Source organism: Sus scrofa, chromosome 13 (genome assembly GCF_000003025.6).
Source record: "Sus scrofa isolate TJ Tabasco breed Duroc chromosome 13, Sscrofa11.1, whole genome shotgun sequence".
NCBI classification, from domain to species: domain Eukaryota; kingdom Metazoa; phylum Chordata; class Mammalia; order Artiodactyla; family Suidae; genus Sus; species Sus scrofa.
The window spans coordinates 108,899,938-108,920,320 of record NC_010455.5 but is presented as its reverse complement, the minus strand read 5'-3'; the positions used below and the strand labels follow the sequence as shown (position 1 = coordinate 108,920,320).

The 20,383-nt window shown below is 41.6% G+C and overlaps 1 protein-coding gene across 1 annotated transcript in view; it reads right to left on the bottom strand.

The window, feature by feature from the left end:
- PRKCI (protein kinase C iota) overlaps positions 1-7,303 on the bottom strand; it is an 84,917-nt gene extending 77,614 nt beyond the window's left edge. The window contains exon 1 of the mRNA XM_021069795.1: positions 6,866-7,303. Coding sequence (XP_020925454.1) covers positions 6,866-6,966 — 101 coding nt within the window. The 5' untranslated portion in view covers positions 6,967-7,303. The remainder of the gene's footprint in view (positions 1-6,865) is intronic.

Here is a 20,383-nt window from a genome sequence, read left to right as displayed (position 1 = left end):
TCTCAGAAGTGGCTCAGATCTGGCATTGCTGTGGCCTGTGGTGAAGGCCGGCAGCTGAAGCTCGGATTAGACCCCTAGCCTGGGAACCTCCATGTGCTGCAGGTGTGGCCCTAAAAAGACAAAAGAAAAAAAAATTAGCTTTAGCGTCTTGTCTTTGTAATCTGTATGTGGCCACTGGTGGGATTTGTGTTCCTATCATCATTCTCAGGCGTATTTCTGCATAGGCTAGTTGTCATGTATAGTGCTAGGGACACAGAGCAGGCACACAAGAAATAGTTGTTCAGTTAATTCTGGACATTTTCACCGGGATGGGCCCAAAGCACCTTGACCTAGAAACTTGGTTACTTGTTCCAGGTAATTAATTACCTTCTCTAATAAATCTCTTCCTTTATAGTCCCTAGTTTCTCCAAATAAGAAATCTAGGAGTTGTCAGACTCAGAGCCTCTTTACCCAAAAGGCAATCAATCTCTAACTCACATTGATTTTATGCCCTAAAATTGCCACTGAATCCATGTCCTCTTTTCCATCTCCTCAGAATCTCTCACCAAGACTACTTTCAAAGCCTCCAGATTAGTCTCTTAGTCTCATCCACTGCTAATTCATCCACTATACTGGTTCCAAGAGTGACATTTCTAAAGTAAAATCTAATCATACATCCCTCTTATTTAAAACCTTCACCATTGAGAAAAATCTGAAGCCTGAAGTATGGTATTCAAGAGTCTTGATGATCTAGTGCTTATGAACCTTCTTTGTTTTTGGTGGGGGGGGGGGGGCACTACATTGTGCAGGAGCGTGATGTGTGATCTCTGTTCCCAGACCAAGGACTGAATCCAGGCCACAGTGGTGAAAGTGCTGTGTCCTAACCACTAGACCACCATGGAAGTACTTCCTTGTGAACCTTCTTATTAGCTCACTTCTAATTAGTGCCCACTTCACACTTTATGTCCTAATGAGGAATGACTATGGAATTAACAACTTTATTCCCCAAACATATCATGTGGGTGTGCAATGCCGGCACTGATCTGCCACCCAACATCATAATCTGCCACCCAACATCATAATCTGCCAGGAAAACCTATGTATCCTGTAAAAGCCTCAAATATTTCATCCTCTAGGAGGGCTTCCCTCACCCCAAACTCCTCCCCAATAGCCATCCTTGCACGTACATTACACATAAACACACACACATAACCTTCTTTATTAACTTTTTAAAGCCTTTCCTCGAAGGCCCTTGGTTACTCAAGCTCTGTGCCCACCCTAGCACCATATGCATGGCTTATTGAAGCTCTTCTGCAATCGTTATTAAACTGATTTTATTTTATTTTTTTATTCTTTATTTTTTGTCTTTTCCCATTTCTTGGGCCACTCCCGCGGCATATGGAGTTTCCCAGGCTAGAGGTCTAATTGGAGCTGTAGCCACTGGCCTACACCAGAGCCACAGCAACATGGGATCCGAGCCACGTCTGCAACCTACACCACAGCTCACAGCAATGCCAGATCCTTAACCCACTGAGCAAGGCCAGGGATCAAACCCACGACCTCATGGCTCCTAGTCGGATTCATTAATCACTGCGCCACGACGGGAACTCCTATTAAACTGATTTTAAATACACTGTAGTAAATAAAATGTGAAATCATAGGCTAAATTAGAATTTTTAAAATTCCTTGTTTGTGGGATTTTTTTGTTTTTTTATTTTTTTATTTTATTTTATTTTTTTTTTTTGCTATTTTAGGGCCAAACCTGGGGCATATGGAGGTTCCCAGGCTAGGGGATGAATTGGAGCTGTAGCTACCAGCCTACACCAGAGCCACAGCAACGACAGGTCCGAGCTAAGTCTATGACCTACACCACAGCTCAGGGCAACACTGGATCCTTAACCCAATGAGCGAGGCCAGGGATCGAACTGGCATCTTCATGGATGATAGTCGGGTTCATTAACCACTGAGCCACAAAGGGAACTCCAAAATTCTGTGTTTTAACCACTGAGCCACAAAGGGAACTCCAAAATTCTGTGTTTTAATTCACTTCAACCATTAAAAAAATTTATCTTAAGTTACTTTAAAAAGAGAAAACTTGAGAGCTGTATTAAAAGCTATCTAGGAAATTTTTTCTCTAGAGAGCTGTTTTTTCCTCCTGTTTCCTCAGCTCTTTAGTTTGTACATGGGCAGTCTCAGACTCACCAGACTCTCCCTTAACTCTTCAGCTTTAGTCCTCACTGCTAAAAAGCAATTTATCTCTATATTATCCAATCCGAATTTCTGAGAGGGTTGTTTTGGTTTGGCACCAAGCCACCATGGCCTCTCTTCCTCTTAGCTAATTTATGGATCAGTTGCCCTATGCGCCATGCCAGAAGCTCAGAAGCTTCAGAACCAAAACCTCACATTTCCTCAGCTCAACTCCACCTATCATTTTTATTTCCTTAGAACCATTACTAAAGTATATCACTAAAATTATTTTGCAATACTCTTAAAAACAAGTCTTGCTAAGACTTGTTCACAGTGAGAAAAATTCTGTACACTTCGTCACTGAACCAGCTATACTTTCCAAATACCCAAGGAGTTCATCCCTTTTTATTTGTAGATGTGCACAAAAAGAATCCTCTGAATTGTCATAACTGCTCAGCAATAGTGGTTTAAAAAGCATTTTTACAAGCTTTTTGTAAAGTCTCTCTTATGTTTATAATGTAAAGAAATGAATAGTCCAGACATTTCCTTGTTAAATTCTATCCCATAATATCAAGTAACTTTATATAAGGATAGCACACACAATAGCAATCTACCACTAACCCACAAAACCTGTTTCTCCTCCTCCAAACTAACACCACTAGGTAATGATTGAAGGAAGGCAGGCCACTCATTGACAAGCTCTCGTGGTGAGGAAAGAGGAGTTTAGGCCAGGAGCAAGGCACTCTTAGGTGGTCTCCAATAAAATCAGATTCTCAGTGCTATTAATTTCCTGCTTAAAAACTAGAAATAAAAAAAGGCTAATTAAAATCTATTATATCTAGGGAGACATCACATTTGCACTACAAATAAATTTAACAGAATGAGAACACTGGACACATCACTGAAAGGAGAGGGCAATTTATGCACTAAAAAATTCTGGCTATTCTGATTTCAGTATTCACTGGAAAGCAATACTGTTAGAAGGGGATGAGGGGAAAACTCTCTGAGAATGGTCATTCAGACATTCTGGAGGAAAACAAACTTTTCCAAATGCAGAGTGTCCTTACATTTCTTGATAATGAGGGAAGAGTTCCTTATTTTAAAATCAGGCAGGTGTTCTAGTTAGCCAACCTGTTTATTAACTATCCTCATTGGTGACTCATTTAGTATCATCTGTAGTAATGAGAAGCTGACTGTAATATCGTAACCATCAGTTTAGACTACTGTTAATACACATATAATCTTAAAAGATCTAATTTCAGAGGCCAGAAATTGGTACAATTTAGAGAGTGCTGATGTTGTCTTTAAATGAAGCTTGAAAAGAAAGCACTATTAGAAAGCTTTCAGGGAGTTCCCGTCGTGGCGCAGTGGTTAACGAATCCGACTAGGAACCATGAGGTTTCGGGTTCGATCCCTACCCTTGCTCAGCGGGTTAACGATCCGGCGTTGCCTTGAGCTGTGGTGTAGGTTGCAGACATGGCTCGGATCCCGCGTTGCTGTGGCTCTGGCGTAGGCCGGTGGCTACAGCTCCGATTCAACCCCTAGCCTGGGAACCTCCATATGCCGCGGGAGCGGCCCAAGAAATAGCAACAACAACAACAACAAAAGACAAAAAAGACAAAAAAAAAAAAAAAAAAAAAAAGAAAGCTTTCACTGAATAAAAACACCACAGGACAAGGAGTTTGATTCATTACTTACCAAAATTCATTGCTTTGTAAAAACAAGCAAAATAATGTTAACTTGAATGTTTTGGAGACATTTTAGTCAAGCACTAAAGGGGTTATAGGTTCTTATTCTCTTTTTAAAAATAATTGGAACAATAAGCCAAAAAAATATGATACCTATATTCTGAGGTATAGCAGACTGATTTCTTTCTGATTTTTAAAGGAGAAGCTTACAATGATTTTATTTTATTTTTCTTTGTAGGGCCACCCCCACGGTATATGGAGGTTCCCAGGCTAGGGGTCCAATTTGAGCTACAGTTACCAGCGTATGCCACAACCACAGTCACACCAGATCTGAGCCACGTCTGTGACCTACACCACAGCTCACAGCAACGCTGGATCCTTAACGCACTGAGCAAGGCCAGGGATCAAACCCGTAACCTCAGGTTCCTAGTTGGATTTTTTTCCACTGTGCCACAATGGAACTCCTACAATGACTTTAATAACTAAGCCTATTTACAATTGTCAAATAAAAATAGGAAAAAAGCATTAGTTTCTTCATGTTTCACAGTTGGAATCACTGAAAACTATCTAATAGTATTAAGTTAGGAAGTTTACATTATTTAAAGTCAGAAAGGTAAACCGGAGAACTAAAAATAATAATCACAAATCGAAAGGCATCAGGGGCAAGGAAGCAAAATACAGTGGGCGCCCAATTTCTCATCTTTCGGATACCATCTAAAGCTGATAAATCACAAAACAGTAGTATAACTTTTAAAGAAATAAGGGCAACCTCCAGAAGGACCAGAAATAAACTGTCAATAGTAGTTACTACTGGAAGTTGAGAGGACTGGATGGGGATCACTTTTTTTTTTTTTTAATTTTTAGTTATTTTTATGGCTGCACCTGCGGCATATGGAAGCTCCTGGACTAGAGGTCATATCTGAGCTGCAGCTGCAGGCCTACAACACAGCAACACTTGATCTGAGCCTCATCTGTGACCTATGCTGCAGCTTGCAGCAATGCCGGATCATTAACCCACCGAGCGAGGTGAGGGTTTGAATCACATCTTCATGGATATGGTGTTGGGTCCTTAACCCAGTGAGTCACAATGGGAACTCCCAACACTTTTTATTTTATATATCTGCACAGTTGGCACTTTACTACCACGTGTGTATATGTGTTTTTTAAACTGTCAATAATTGGACATCATGAGAAAAAAGAAAATGTACTAAATTTTTTCATTTTCAATATTTCATTTTTCAATATTTCATTCTCTGTACCTAACAACTCACAGATTGTCAACTCTATAAAATGGAACACATTCTAAAGTGAAATAGCTCATTTGTCAAATCAAAGGTAAGGTAAAGAAAGCAAAGTTTTTCCCAAAGTACATATCTATTGTTTTATTTTTTTTATTTTTTTTAATTTTTTTTATTTTTTTGTCTTTTGTTGTTGTTGTTGCTATTTCTTGGGCCGTTCCCGCAGCATATGGAGGTTCCCAGGCTAGGGGTTGAATCGGAGCTGTAGCCACCGGCCTACGCCAGAGCCACAGCAACGCGGGATCCGAGCCGCGTCTGCAACCTACACCACAGCTCAAGGCAACGCCGGATCGTTAACCCACTGAGCAAGGGCAGGGACCGAACCCGCAACCTCATGGTTCCTAGTCGGATTCCTTAACCACTGCGCCACGACGAGAACTCCCATATCTATTGTTTTAAAATCAGGACCTCCTTGATCGATTTAAGCAAAAACTCTGTTACTGTCCAAAATAACTCCTCTAAACTACTCCTGAACACCATCAAGCTAATGAACAGAGAGGGGTCAGAGGCTTCAAGGTAGCAAACTAGTACATCCTTACATCAAATCAGTAAGACATTTAGGGGCTAATATTTCCTTTGAAATCAAAACAAGACAGACATTTTGGAAGTTTGCTATCTTCACTGATCCTCTCAGGAATGTAAAAGTATGCATTGCAGTTTCAAACCTCCTAATGCTTGAGTTTTTTAAAGTAATTTACTTCTGCTTGGACAAGCAGTAAGACAAGCCAAAGTGGTTTTTTGTTAACCCTTAGTTTCAAACTCTTATGCTCACACTAACATTTCACCTTTCTAAGGCACCCGAATATAATTATCTCAAAGAAATTTCAAACCACAACTACATAAAGGGAAGGGGACACTTTAGGTCACTGATTACGGAATATGATTTAATGCAACGATTTTAGGACTGGATTATTTCTGGGAACCACAGTAATTATAACTTAGGTAATAATAAGAGTAAACATCACAGATTTAAAAACTGTGCCTAGGCTGGTCCTCTTCTCACAGTATTTCACCGTATCGGACAGTTTTTGAAGCAACACTAACAAAGAAGTCTTCACAAATTTAAATTTACACATGTACATACAACCTAATCTTGGCAAGACAATAAATACCTAATGCATATCCCTGAAAACTCATCGAGTTTACTCAAACAATAGCTCCTATGTCTAACATACTGGCAGCCTAACCACAGTCCAGACACACTTCACGAACTCTTCTCTAAGATAGACAAACCTGACTTGGAGAACCAGAGGCTTTAGGCCTGCTGGTAGTCAAAAGGGTCAGCAAACGGAAGCAGTCCTGTCTTTTAAACCCAAAGTAAATTTAGTTAACTAAGGCATCACTCAGAACCAACTCTCAACCCCCCATACATCCAGACTTAAAGATGTAAAGATCTCGTAAATCTCTTGGAAGGCGAGTTTCTCGAACCCACTAGGTGGACCTAATCTACTTCAAGGCTCCTCCCTCGGATCCTACTCAGGACCCTCAGCCGCGTGATCCCGGGCGCCCGACACCACACCTTGGGGGTGCCCCAAGCCAGAGCCCCATGCTCCTCCCCGGACCACTTGGTCACCCATCTGGAGTCCCTAGAGTCGCCCGCTAAGACCAACCCTCCCACCAGATCTCCAGCCCCTTACCCGCCCCTCCTCCGGGCCAAGTCGAGCTGACCTTTCCCCTCCCCTCCCACTCTAACCCATACCCCAGGACACTCACCCGCGGTAGTAGGCTTTCACCCGAACCTGGTGAGAATGGTCCCCGCTGCCGCCGCCTGCGATCGGGTGAGACATGGTACTGCTGTCTCTCTGGGTCGGCATCTCCTTACTCCCCCGCCTCAACGCCAGAGGCCGAGGGTGCGGGGGGCGCGCCCGGCACCGTAGGGGACTCCGCAGCCCGAGCCTTCCCCGGAGCCGCAGCTGCCCGCTCGCCTACCTGTCCACCCCGCCCGCGGCGCGGACCCAAGGGTCGCCTCGCTGGGGCAGCCGGAACCGCGCGGCTCCTCCCACCGCCCGCGGCCGCCACTGACTCTACTGCCGCCCAGGCCCAGCACGCCTCCCGCCTCCGCCCCTCCCACCTCGCTTGCTCCAAAGGCCCACATTCCGGGGGAGAGCGGGTGTAACCATCCTATTCCAACTCAAGGAGCCTCAATGCCCGGCTGACCCATTTTTACGGGGACGGAAAGGGGAGAAAGGATGGAGGATGCTAAATATCACATCAAGTTCTTCAGCAGGGGGCCTTTCGTGGAAGCTGTGATTGAGAGAATGTCAAGACTTAAGTAACTACAATTCTGTAAAAAGCCCTTCCCCGCAAGGAAAATGGTAGGAGACAAATGCTGCGGCATCTCACCCCTGTTTCATCACTTGGTCGCGTCCGAGGTCAGCCGACTTGGGACTCGTAAGGTAATTGTCCTGCGGGTTTCTGGGATTTGGAGTCCCCATGGGATTCTGGGACTTGAGGTTCCTTACATGTAGAGGGCCCCGCCTTCTCGCTGACAGTCTGTCTGTCTTCAGCTTGTGTCCCTGGGACCCTCGTCGTGGAAATCCTGAATGCAGCTTGGGCATCTGAGGGCATTGGAAATGACTGGGCTTCATCACCATCTAGACCTTGTTCCCTGGTGAATGCTCCCTTCCAATTGCATAAATCATTTCAATTATCCAGTGCCCTTTTCGGAAAGAAGAATTTGATTACCTGATCAGCATAGACTCTTTCTTGCAAAGAATTTAATATATTTAACAAATGTAATAATGAATGCAATAAAGAAGGAAACTAAAATATAAGTATAATGGGAGTTCCCATCATGGCTCAGCAGTAATGAACACAACTAATATCCATGAGGATTTGGGTTCAACCCCTGGTCCTGCTCAGTGGGTGAAGGATCCAGGGTGTCCCCTGTGCTGTGGTATTGGTCACAGACGCTGCTGGGATCTGGCTTTGCTGTGGCTGTGGTGTAGGCCAGCAGCTGCAGCTCTGATTCCACCCCTAGCCTGGGACCTTCCATATGCCAAAAATAAGGCCCCCCCAAACCAAAGTGTATACACACACATATGTATATATATATGTGTATATATATATGATGGAAAACTGTCTTCTTGTTTTGCTGCCCCCCAAATGCCCTTGTGCATTGCCATTTACTAGGAACAGATGCACAATGAATACTTAGCCAATCAATCCAGTTAGCTATCTATCCATCAGCATTTTTTCTAACATCAACTATCTTCCATAGTGGCTATACCAATTTATTCCCATCCTAATTTCTTTTTTTTTATTATTTGTTGCTAGTGTATAGAAATACAATGATTTTGCATACATCTTCAATCCTACAAGCTTGCTGAACTCATTTATTAATTCTAACAGTGTTTTGGGTGGATTCCTTAGAATTCCCTATGTACAAGATTACATCATTTTCAAATACAGATTAATTTACAACTTCCTTTTCAATCTGCATGATTTCTTTCTTTTTCTTGCCTGATTGAATTAGCTAGAACCTCTAGTACTGTGTTGAATAAAGAGGCTATGTTAACATCCTTGTATTATTCTCAGTCTTATGTGGATATTTCAGTCTTTCACCATTAACTGTGATAATTGCTCTAGATTTTTTTGCAGATGCCCTTTATCAGGTTGAGGAAGTTCCGTTCTATTCCTAGTTTGTTGCCTGTTTTTATTACGAAGTATTTTGAGGTTTTTTTCAGTGATTTTTCTTTGTCTATGGAGATTATCATGTGATTTTGTGTTTTGTTCTATTAATGTGTTATGTGACATTAATTAATTTTTAGATGTAAGCCAACCTTGCACTCCTGGGGGAAATTCCTATGACATATAATCCTTTTTAATATGTTGCTAGATTCAATTTGCTAATATTTTGTTGAGGAATTTTGAATCTATACTCTCGAGCATAGTTTCCTTTAGTTCTTTAAACATATTTATAATAGCTGCTTTGAAGTGTGCGAACTCCAATGCATGTGTTCTCTTGCACAGTTTCTGTGTGTATGGGTCCTGTTGCCTGTTTCTTTGTATGCCTCATAATATTTTTTTGTTGCAAACTCTACATTTCCATTGTAGCAATTCTAAAGACTGATCTCACTTGGCTCCAGGGCTGGTGGTTGTTATTGTTTGCTTATTTATTTGTGAGTTGGCCAGAATAGATGAAGTCTATTTCCCCATTATGCAGTCTATAATGTCTCTCCTCAGAGGGTACAGCTTTGGCATGCACGTTATCACCCTGACTCCTTGTCCCTTCTCTGGGGAGTGATAGTGGGTTTTAATCAGGTTCTCTTTGACTGCCTCTTTCCCTCATCTCCCCATCAAGCTGGTTTGCCTAAATGGATATAGCTCCCAGCTGTAAGCCTCCACAGATTGACATCTGATTGCTCCTGTGTTTTTGACAATGCCGTGGGGCATAAAACTGTTCCATAGTCTGATTCAGTGGTCAATTTTTGTTTATAACTTTCACAGTTATGATTGTTTCATTGGGGAGAGTATACAAGGAGCTCCTTATGTTTCCATTCTGGAAGTGCTCTGACACTAATTTTTAAAGTCAATGTGATGCAATTAAAACAGATAAAGGGCGCAAACAGTTAAGCATATGGGATGATCAGGGTACAGATTATTTTTAGTAACAAAATACTGGAACCTATTGAGCCATCTCTATTTTTTTAAGGTAGATGTACATTTTATTATTTATTTATTTATTTATGGCTGTGCCCACGGCATGCAGATGTTCCCAGGCCAGGGACTGAACTCACGCCACAGCTACAGCCAGAGCCACAGCAGTGACAGGTTCTTAACTAGAGGAGCCATAAGGAAACTCCAAGCCATCTCTCTGGCGTTGCCATGAGTTGTGGTGTAGGTTGCAGACGAGGCTCCGATCTGGCATTGCTGTAGCTGTGGTGTAGGCCGGCAGCTATAGCTCTGATTAGACCCCTAGCCTGGGAACCTCTATATGCCTCGGGTGTGACCCTATAAAGACAAAAGCCAAAAAAAAAGGAACTTGGCATCACATTAGTCATATCTTTAGGAAAATTTTGCTTCCTTTTTACTGATTGAGCTGCTCTAATTAGGAAATGTCTAATCATGTAGTCCCCGTCATGGCTCAGCCGTTAATGAGCCCGACTAGTATCCATGAGGACGTAGGTTCGATCCCTGGCCTCCCTCAGTGGCTTAAGGATCCAGCATTGCCGTGAGCTATGGTGTAGGTCACAGACATGGTTCAGGTCCTGTGTTGCTGTGGTTGTGGTGTAGGCTGGCAGCTACAGCTCCAGTTGGACCTCTAGCCTGGGAACTCCATATGCTGCGGGTGCAGCTCTGAAAATACAAAAAGAAAAAAAAAAAGGAAATGTCTAATCAGAATAGGTACATTTTTATATTAAATCTTTTTTTTTTTTTTTTTTTTTTTTTTTGCTTTTTAGGGCCGCACCCGTGGCATATGGAGGTTACCAGACTAGGGGTCCAATGCGGAGCTATATCTGCTGGCCTACACCACAGCAATGCTAGATCTGAGCTGTGTCTGCTACCTACACCACAGCTCACAGCAATGCCGGATCCTTAACCCACTGAGCAAGGCCATGGATCGAACCCGAAACCTCATGGTTCCTAGTTGGATTTGTTTCTGCTGGGCCACAACGGGAACTCCTTTGTATTCAATCTTTTTTTTTTTTTTTCTTTGTATACAATCTTAATTAGCCTCACCAGTGTGTTCTGCAGCCAGGATCATAAGAAAATTTGTTTGCTGTGTTCTTTATGTCATCTAGTAAACCCTGTTGCTAGATCTTTGGTCCCTGTTTCTCTCTCTCTTTTTTTGGCCATGCCTATGGCATGCAGAAAGTCCTGGGTGAGGGTTCAAACCCACACCAGAGTAGTGACCAGAGCCACAGATGGCTATTTCTCAACTGAGAATCATATAATACAAAATGGGAAGCCAATGCATTTGAACAAGTCTGCCAGAGTGTATTTTCTTTCTGTTGTACTTAAAATGGTGCTTACTAGTTCCTTCAACTTGGGTAAGCCTGCCTCCCTTAAACTACTACTTTTCAGTGATTTTACTAAGGATGTGATGATGTCATTAAAAGAGGAAAAAAGTATTTAAGCTGCTAGTCCTGTTCATTTGGATGGAATTTTCGACCTGTGAAAATAAATATTGGGCACTAGACTGAATTACACGTAATTTTGGCTCATTGCAATGATGTTAATAGGAAAAAAGATTAATGCTGAAATCCAGGAGTTCCCCAGTGGCTCAGCAGGTTAAGGCTCCAGCATCATCATTGCTGTGGCTCTGGTCGCTGTTGTGGCACAGGTTCAGGAAACTTCTGCATGCCACAAGTGCAGCCAAAAATACATAAAGTTTAAATATACCAATTTAAGGTATTTAAAATACTTTTGGCCAACATTCTCACATTTTGTCATTACCTAGTGCTTGTCCCAACATGGAGCAAAGAAATAACCTGCTTGGAGAATAGCGAATGAGATAATAAACAGTAGACACAGGTCCTGTATGATCATGTCCTAATAGTATCACATTAATTATTTAACTTAACCCTCAAGAGCAGAAGTTATGACCCAGACTCTTGATTGGAGTCCTAACAGCTGTGCTTAGTGAGGGAGTTTAGTTTTCATTCTGTTAATTAACTTTACTGAGTTAGCGTAATAGCAAACAATACACCCATGATTCCCTCACCCTCTTCTTTCTCATATGCCCTCTCACTGCCCCCACTGACATCACCAGGTTTATCTGGGTACTCCCTTCACTCCAGCAACAAAACATACTTCCATTGCAGTTCCCTTCACTCCCACACTGCAGATAATGACATATAGCAGATTGAGCCTTAATTGTTTTGCCTTTGAAATAAAATGTCTTCATGTTGAATCTAAAATAATTTAAAAATTGATGTCAGATATACCCTGATGATCACAGATCACAGAAAAGGAAGCTCATTCATTGATCCAATGACAAATATTCCTGTCTTGGTATGTACAGTACCTTCTGCTTAGTCTGAAATCCCCTCCCTATCTCAGGCCCTATGATTCCTGGCTGACTTCCTCTCTCCTTCTGTAGGAACTATTTACAAATTCACCTCTGCTCCCCAGGAGGTCAGGTACCCATTTTCTTCATTTTTTCTCTTCCTCTGTATTCCTGCTCTACACTCTGATTATATATCAATTGCAGACTTATTGCACACTATCACAGTTTATTTTCTTGCTGGCTTGCTCATTAAGCTGGAACTGCAACTTGTGCCCTGCATGCAGCACACAATAGTTTCTCGGTAATGTCCATTGACACTAAACGATACCACTTTGCTTCATTTTTCTTATCTATGAGTGAAGGATAGGCATTTGCTTTACTCAATAGGGACTTCCTGAGGCTGGGCTAATTATTTAATTTTTTAAATGTGAAGTAGCACAATGTTACTATAAAAATCACATAAAAGAAGGGGTTTGTGGAGTTCCCATCGTGGTACTTCGGAAACAAATCCAACTAGGAGCCATGAGGTTTCGGGTTTGATTCCTGGCCTCGCTCAGTGGGTTAAGGATCCAGTGTTGCCGTGAGCTGTGGTGTAGGCCAGCAGCTACAGCTCCAATTAGATCCCTAACATGGGAACCTCCATATGCCACGAGTGAGGGCCTAAAAAGGATAAAAAGACAAAAAAAAAAAAAAAAAAAAAAAAAAAAAAAGAGGGGCTTGTTTTAATCAACCATCAATGGAGAGTTCCATTCATAGAGTCACCCAAAAAAATAAATAAAGCATTTATTTAGCAAAAATCACTGAATAGTCAAAGAGGTCTTAGAAACCTCAACATAATTAAGTCCTAAGGGGTTCACTGGTGCAGGCACTATGCTCTCTCCTTTTCACGAAAGTTACAATCCATATGTGATATCAGGACATATATCAATAGAGAAAAATTGTAAAATGGGAAACTATGTGCCAGTAAGTGACAAAGAATAATTGCAATAGCTCCTGAGTGCTACCTTGTCTTCTTCAAAGATCAGTAGAACCCACTTGTGTCTGGCTTGACTGAAAAGCATAAAGTTGACTGGTAAAACGACAGGTTGAAAAAGCCTACATCAAGAGTTCCTACTATGACACAATGGGTTAAGGATCCAGCGTTGCCACAGTTGTGGCACAGGTTGCAGCCGTGGCTCAGGTTCAATCCCTGGTCCAGGAACATCCATATGCCATGGGTATAGCAGAAAAAGAAAAAAGAAAAAAAAAAAAAAAACACCTCCATCAAAACATAGAACTCTTGGAATTCCCTGGTGGCCTTACGGTTAAGGAAATGGCATTGTCACTGTGTGGCTTGGATCACTGCTGTGGTGCAGGTTCAGTTCCTGGCTTGAGAACTTCTGCATGCTGTATATGCTGCCAAATCAAACAAGCAAACAAAAAAACCAACAGCAATCAACCATTAACTATAAGCTTATAAGCTACCCTCCAATTTGAAAAGGCAAACCTATTCTTGAGGATGGCATATCCAGTTGAAAATGTAAACCTTATCTAATAAATTCCCCCCACTCCAGCAGCTCACCCACCCCAGCAGCAGCCTCTGGATTAAACTCCTGTCCCCCCAAAGGTTACCAACCCCTCTCCCCTCTCCCAGAGGGATAGCTCATTTTCTCTACCACCTCTACCTACTTCCGCCAGGACTCAAATCTTTCAGTATTGAATTTCTGCTGGCCTTAAATTAAACCATATCCTATTTTGAGCCACAAAGAAATCAAGGGAAAAAGCAGAGCTCATAGTCCTTAATGATTTCTGGAGGCTTAATCACATGTACAATGTCAAGGGGAACAGCTCTCCAGAGATAAAGCTGCCTGTTAGTTCACCTGCACACTGTGCTTATCACCCTGCAGCTTAGGCATGAGATATTTTACTGAATTTGTGTGGCTTCCAATTCTGGATAATGACAAATTATGAATCAGCCTATAGTTAAATCAGTAAGGGCTCCAGACAGACTTTCAGAGCAAAGCTACCATCTTCATTACGTGCCTCAAGAGCAGGAATCTTACCTTCTGAGGTTGGTTTTTGGTTTTCATTTTTTTATTTTTTGCTCTTAGAAAATTGTTGGTATTTGACAAATATTAAGTTAATTTATTCTTGAAATAATTTTATATTGGTTTATGTCCCCTTGAATACTAAAATTAATCTCAGTGTGATAGTAAGGAAGCTGACAACACCAAGCAAGAAAAGCAAGTCTTAATTTTTTGTTTGTCTTGTTAAAGCTGTGACCTGAAAAGTCAGTTCAACTTGCTGAGCAATCTGTTTACTTAAGTGAAACATAATTCTGAGAAAGTGACTCTCCTTTTATCTAACAAGGAGTCTTTTTCTTTTTGGGTTTTTTTTTTTTTTGGTTTTTTTGTTTTGTTTTGTTTTGTTTTTTGCTTTTTAGGGCCTCACACCTAGCATATGGAGGTTCCCAGGCTAGGAGTCCAATTGGAACTGCAGGTGCCAGCCTACGCCACAGCCACAGCAACGCCAGACCCAAGCCAAGTCTGCAACCTACACCACACCTCATGGCAACCCCAGATCTTTAATCCACTGAGCAAGGCCAGGGATGGAAAGCACAACCTCATGGTCCCTAGTCAGGTTCATTTCCGCTGCACCACGACGGGAACTCCAAACTAACATGGAGTCTTCCAACTAGAATCACAGGATAGTAGAATTTACAAGCTTGACATTACTTTGATTCCTCTGTGTCAATCTTCTCCAGCTTTGATAAGCGTGCAAATTAGGTGGGGATTTTCTTAAAATGCAGATTCTGACTTAAAATGTCTGATGTTGCTGGTTTCCGATAACAGTTTGAAGAGCAAAAATCTAGGCTTTGAAGTTCCAGTTGTGGCTCAGTGGAAATGAACCCAAATAATACCTATGAGGCTATGGGTTCAATCCCTGGCCCTGCTCTGTGGGTTAAGGATCTGGCATTGCTGTGGCTGGGGTATAGACCTGTATCCATAGCTCCAATTCAACCCCTGGCCTGGGATTTTCCTTATGCCGCACCTTCGGTCCTTCAAAAAACAACAACAACAACAACAACAACAACAAGGCCTCATTTTACAAATGAAGCCCAAAGAACTAAAGTGACAATGACTTTATCATTTTTCCAATGTTTTCCATTCTTTAGCATAATTTTAAAATATCGTCGAAGTCCCTGTCATGGCTCCAGCAGTTAATGAGCCTGACTGGTATCCATGAGGACGTGGGTTCGATCCCTGGCCTCCCTCAGTGGGTTAAGGATCCGGCGTTACGATGAGCTGTGGTGTAGGTCACAGATGCAGCTCTGATCTGGCATTGCTGTGACTGTGGCTGTGGTGTAGGCCGGTGGCTACAGTTCCGATTAGACCCTTAGCCTGGGAACCTCCATATGCCACGGGTGCGGCCCTAGAAATCACAAAAAGACAATAAATAAATAAATAAATAAATAAATAAATAAATAAATAAATTATGAATTTAGGAATCTGAAAAACAATATATACATATGTGTGTGTGTGTGTAACTAAATCATTTTGCTGTACACCTGAAACTAACACAACCTTGTAAACCAACTATACTTAAACAAAAATTTAAAATAAAATGCCATAAATTTGAAACAAGAACTGGATTTCTGGCAGATGAGGGGAAAAAACTTAACTTCACAAAATTCTTAGTTGGTTTTTGTTTGTTTTCCATGATCTAACCACCAGCTAAAATGCTGTCTGGATACTAGAGAATCATTTTAATCTACACATAACTTGTCATCGCAATCAATTCACAGGCTCACTGCATTCCCATAGGTACCTGGCAGTGCACTGAGTATCAGGTCATGACACACTCATCACTCATTCTTCCATTCAGCCATCTTTTTTTTTTTTTTTTTTTGGTCTTTTTGACATTTCTTGAGCCGCTCCTGTGGCATATGGAGGTTCCCAGGCTAGGGGTCAAATCGGAGCTGTAGCCACCAGCCTATGCCAGAGCCACAGCAATGCAGGATCCAAGCTGTGTCTGCGACCTACACCACAGCTCACAGCTGGATCCTTAACCCACTGAGCGAGGCCAGGGGTCGAACCCGCAACCTCATGGTTCCTAATCAGATTCATTAACCACTGAGCCATGACAGGAACTCCATTGTTTTTTTTTCTTTCTCTCTCTCTTTTTCTTTCTTTCTTTCTTCTTCTTTTTTTTTTTTTTTTTTGTCTTTTGTCTGTTTAGGGCCAGACCCATGGCAAATGGAGGTTTCCACGCTCCGGGTCCAGTCGGAGCTGAAGTTGCCGGCGCACACCACAGCCACAGCAACTTGGGATCTGAACCCAAGTTGAACCGCGTCTGCGATCTACACCAACAGCTCAGGGCAATGCTGAATCCTTAACCCACTGAGCAAGGCCAGGTATGGAATCTGCTCCTCATGAATGCCAGTCAGGTTCGTTAACCCCTGAGCCACGACAGGAACTCCTCAGCCACCTTTTCTATTTTACCCCAGTTAAATAGTTTCAAAGATTCTGATTATGTTCTGCAAGGCATTGTTCAATGTGAAGCTTGTTTATTCCATCGCCTTCCTCCACCTCACAACTAAAGAACAATCCTGAGATAAGACAATCAGGGAGTTCCTGTTGTAGTTCAGCAGGTTAAGGACGTTGTCTTTGTGAGAATGCGGGTTCAATCCGTGGCCCCCCTCAGTCAGTTAAGGCTCCAGTGTTGCCCCAAGCTGTGGTGTAGGTCCCACATGTAGATGGAATCCAAATCCGGTGTCACTGTGGCTGTGGCATAGGCCGCGGCTGCAGCTCTGATTCAACCCCTGGCCTAGGAACTTCCATATGACACAGATGTGCCCATTAAAAAAAAAAAGAGAGAGAGAGAGAGAATCAGGATCTTTCTCTCTACTATCTGACTCAGTAATTTAAAAACTATAAGTCAATTCCCTTGAGTATTAGTTTAATGTACTGGGTTCTCAGAGGAATTCTTCGTCTTTTTATCCTTTTAATGGAATTTTAAAACTTTTAATAGTAATATTAAGAAATATTTAAATATATACATGTACTAATTATTAGGTCTCTGCAGTCTCCACCCCTCTTGGAAAGCAGAGAGTCACTAGAAAATGTCAAAAGGAAAGAAGGTGCTTCTCCGTTTGAGCCTCTCACCCTGAGCCTCTTGCAGTAATATACCTTATCTATGAAACAGGGAGAAACAAAAGGAAACTTAAGCCTAATAGCTTCTTATTTTAAAAATGGATTGTAGAAAAATGCAATTAATATCAGCTGCATGTCCACTAGGTACTAGGCCCTCTGTTTCATAAATAAACTATAAAATCTAACTTTTGCCCCTGAGTCTAGTTGGGATTGTCTACTTAGGAAGCCCGCACATAAACCAGTTGCAAATAGCAATTTGGGACTATATAAAAATGCGAAGCAATAGGACAGAACAAAACAAATTGCTAGTTTTGTGGAAGAGTAAGCAAGAATTATGGAAATGTGGAGAAAGGAGTAATTATGTCCACCTAGGGTGGAAAAAAATTTTTTTCAATCCCTGATAGCAGTTATCTCAGAAGATAAGTGTGGTATGAAACAGAAGCTGTTGTCTTTCATCTGGAGAGAACTTTATCAAGGCCTAACTGAAAAAATGCTTTATCAAGGACTAACTGAAAAAAAAAACCTTTGTTAACTTGTAAAGTCATAATGCAATTTCAAAGAGACCGGGATCCTCTGGTAAATTAATATGAGATCGGCCACAAGCTGCTATTCAACCTTTAAGATTTGCTTTTCCTTACTGGAAAATGAGGGAGTTCATGATCTCCAAGATCCATTCCAGTCTAGGACTATAAGATTCTGGGACCCCATGGAAACTTCTGGTTTGAAAAATTTGGAGTTCCCCTTGTGGCGCAGTGAAAATAAATCCGATTAGGAACCATGAGTTTGAGGGTTCGATCCCTGGCCTCACTCCGTGGGTTAAGGATCTGGTGTTGCCATGAGCTGTGGTGTAGGTTGAAGAAGTGGCTTGGATCCCGTGTTGCTGTGGCTGTGGTGTAGGCCAGCAGCTACAGCTCCAACTGGACCCCTCGCCTGGGAACCTCCATATGCTGCAGGTGCGGCCCTAAAAGAGACCAAAAAAAAAAAAAAAAAAAAGAAAAGAAAAGAAAATAAAAAGAAAAATTTACCAAACTGTGAGCTTCATGTATTAACCTTCCCAAGCACCTAGCAAAGTCTATGGCACTTGGTAATTGTAGATTGACACTGGGATTTTTAAATCAGCTTTTCATTAATTGAGGGTTTACTATGTGGTAGTCCCATACTAGACATGGAGGTAGGGATACAAAAAAATCTTGCTTTCAAGGAGCTCACACTAGCAGATATGTGTTAACATTTATCAAAGACACATATTAATGGAGTTCTCTGGTGGCTCAGCAGGTTAAGGACTCAGTGTTGTCACTGCTGTGCTGTGGGTCAAAGATGTGGCCCAGGTTGATCCTTGGCCCAGGAACTTTTGCATGCTGCAGGTGCAGCCAATAAGAATAATAACAACAACAACACACATTAAGGGCCAAAATAATTCAGTGGGGGAAATAATAGTGGGATTTGGGGGGGTGGGACGTAAGGGGTCTTTGTTTTAGCAAATGATGCTAAAACAATTGAGTATCCATACACAAGAGAATGAAGTTGGACTTCTACCTAAACCATTTATAAAAAATAGCTCAAAATGGATCAAAGATTTAAATATAAGACTTTTCTTCTAAAGTTCTAAACATAGTAGTAAATCTTTGTGACCTTAGGTTAGGCAATGGATCCTGAGATCACCACCAAAAGCACAAATAACAAAAGAAAAAGATAAATTGAATTTCATTAAAATTAAAAAATGCTGGTATTTCAAAGGATAGCATCAAGAAAGTGAAAAAGTCTTCCCACAGAATGGGAGAAAACATTTCAATCCTATGTCTGATAAGGCACTAGTATTCAGATATTTAAGTAACTCATAATTAAAAAGACAAATAACTCCATTTCTTTTTGTGGGCAAAGAATTTGAATAGACATTTCTCCACAAATGTGCAAACATACAAATAGCCATCATATCATGAGAAATATTCATTTTTAGTCATTACAGAAATGCAGCTCAACCACTTCATGCCTATTCGGTTGACTACAATCAAAAGACAGGTGATAACAAGTGTTGGCAAAGACGTGCAGAAATTGGAACCCTCGGAGTTCCCGTCGTGGCGCAGTGGTTAACGAATCCGACTAGGAACCATGAGGTTGCGGGTTCGGTCCCTGCCCTTGCTCAGTGGGTTAACGATCTGGCGTTGCCGTGAGCTGTGGTGTAGGTCGCAGACGCGGCTCGGATCCTGCGTTGCTGTGGCTCTGGTGTAGGCTGGTGGCTACAGTTCCGATTAGACCCCTAGCCTGGGAACCTCCATATGCCGCGGGAGCAGCCCAAGAAATGGCAAAAAAAAAAAAAAAAAAGACCAAAAAAAAAAAAAAAAAAGAAATTGGAACCCTCATACATTGCAGGTGACAACACAAAGAGGTACAGCTACTTTGGAAAGCAAGCTTGATGATTTCTCAAGATGTTAAACATAGTCACTATATGACCCAGCAATTCCTCTTAGTTATATAAGCAAGAGAATTAAAAACATATGTCTGCACAAAAACTAGCACATAAATATTCCTATAAGCATTATTAATAGTAGCTAAAAAATGAAATCAAACCAAATTTCCATTAATTGAAGAGCAGATAAAATGTGGTGTATCCACAAAATGAAATCATATTCATCTATAAAAAGGAATGAAGTGCTGAAACACATTACAATGTAGATAAACCTTGAAAACGTAAAGTTAAGCAAAAGTTGTTCAGCTGTGGCTCAGCAGTAACGAACCCTGCTAATATTCATGAGGACGCAGGTTCAATCCCTGGCCTTGCTCAGTGGGTTAAGGATCCTTTGTTGCCATGAGCTGTGGTGTAGGTCACAGGCAGCTTGGATCTAGGCTTGGATCTAGCGTTGCTGTGGCTGTGGCATAAGCCAGAGGCTACAGCTCTGATTTGACCCCTAGCCTAGGAACTTCCATATGCCACAGGTGAGGCCCTAAAAGCATAAAAATAAACACACAAACAAATAAAGTTAAGCAAAAGAAGCCAGACACAAAAGGCTACATATTGTGTGATTCTAGTTATATCACATTTTCAGAATAGACAAATTTATAGAGACAGAAAGCAGATTAGTGGTTGCCACGGGTTGCAGGAAAGGGTACATGAGAAATGATTGTTTAATGGTTTTAGAGTTTCTTCCA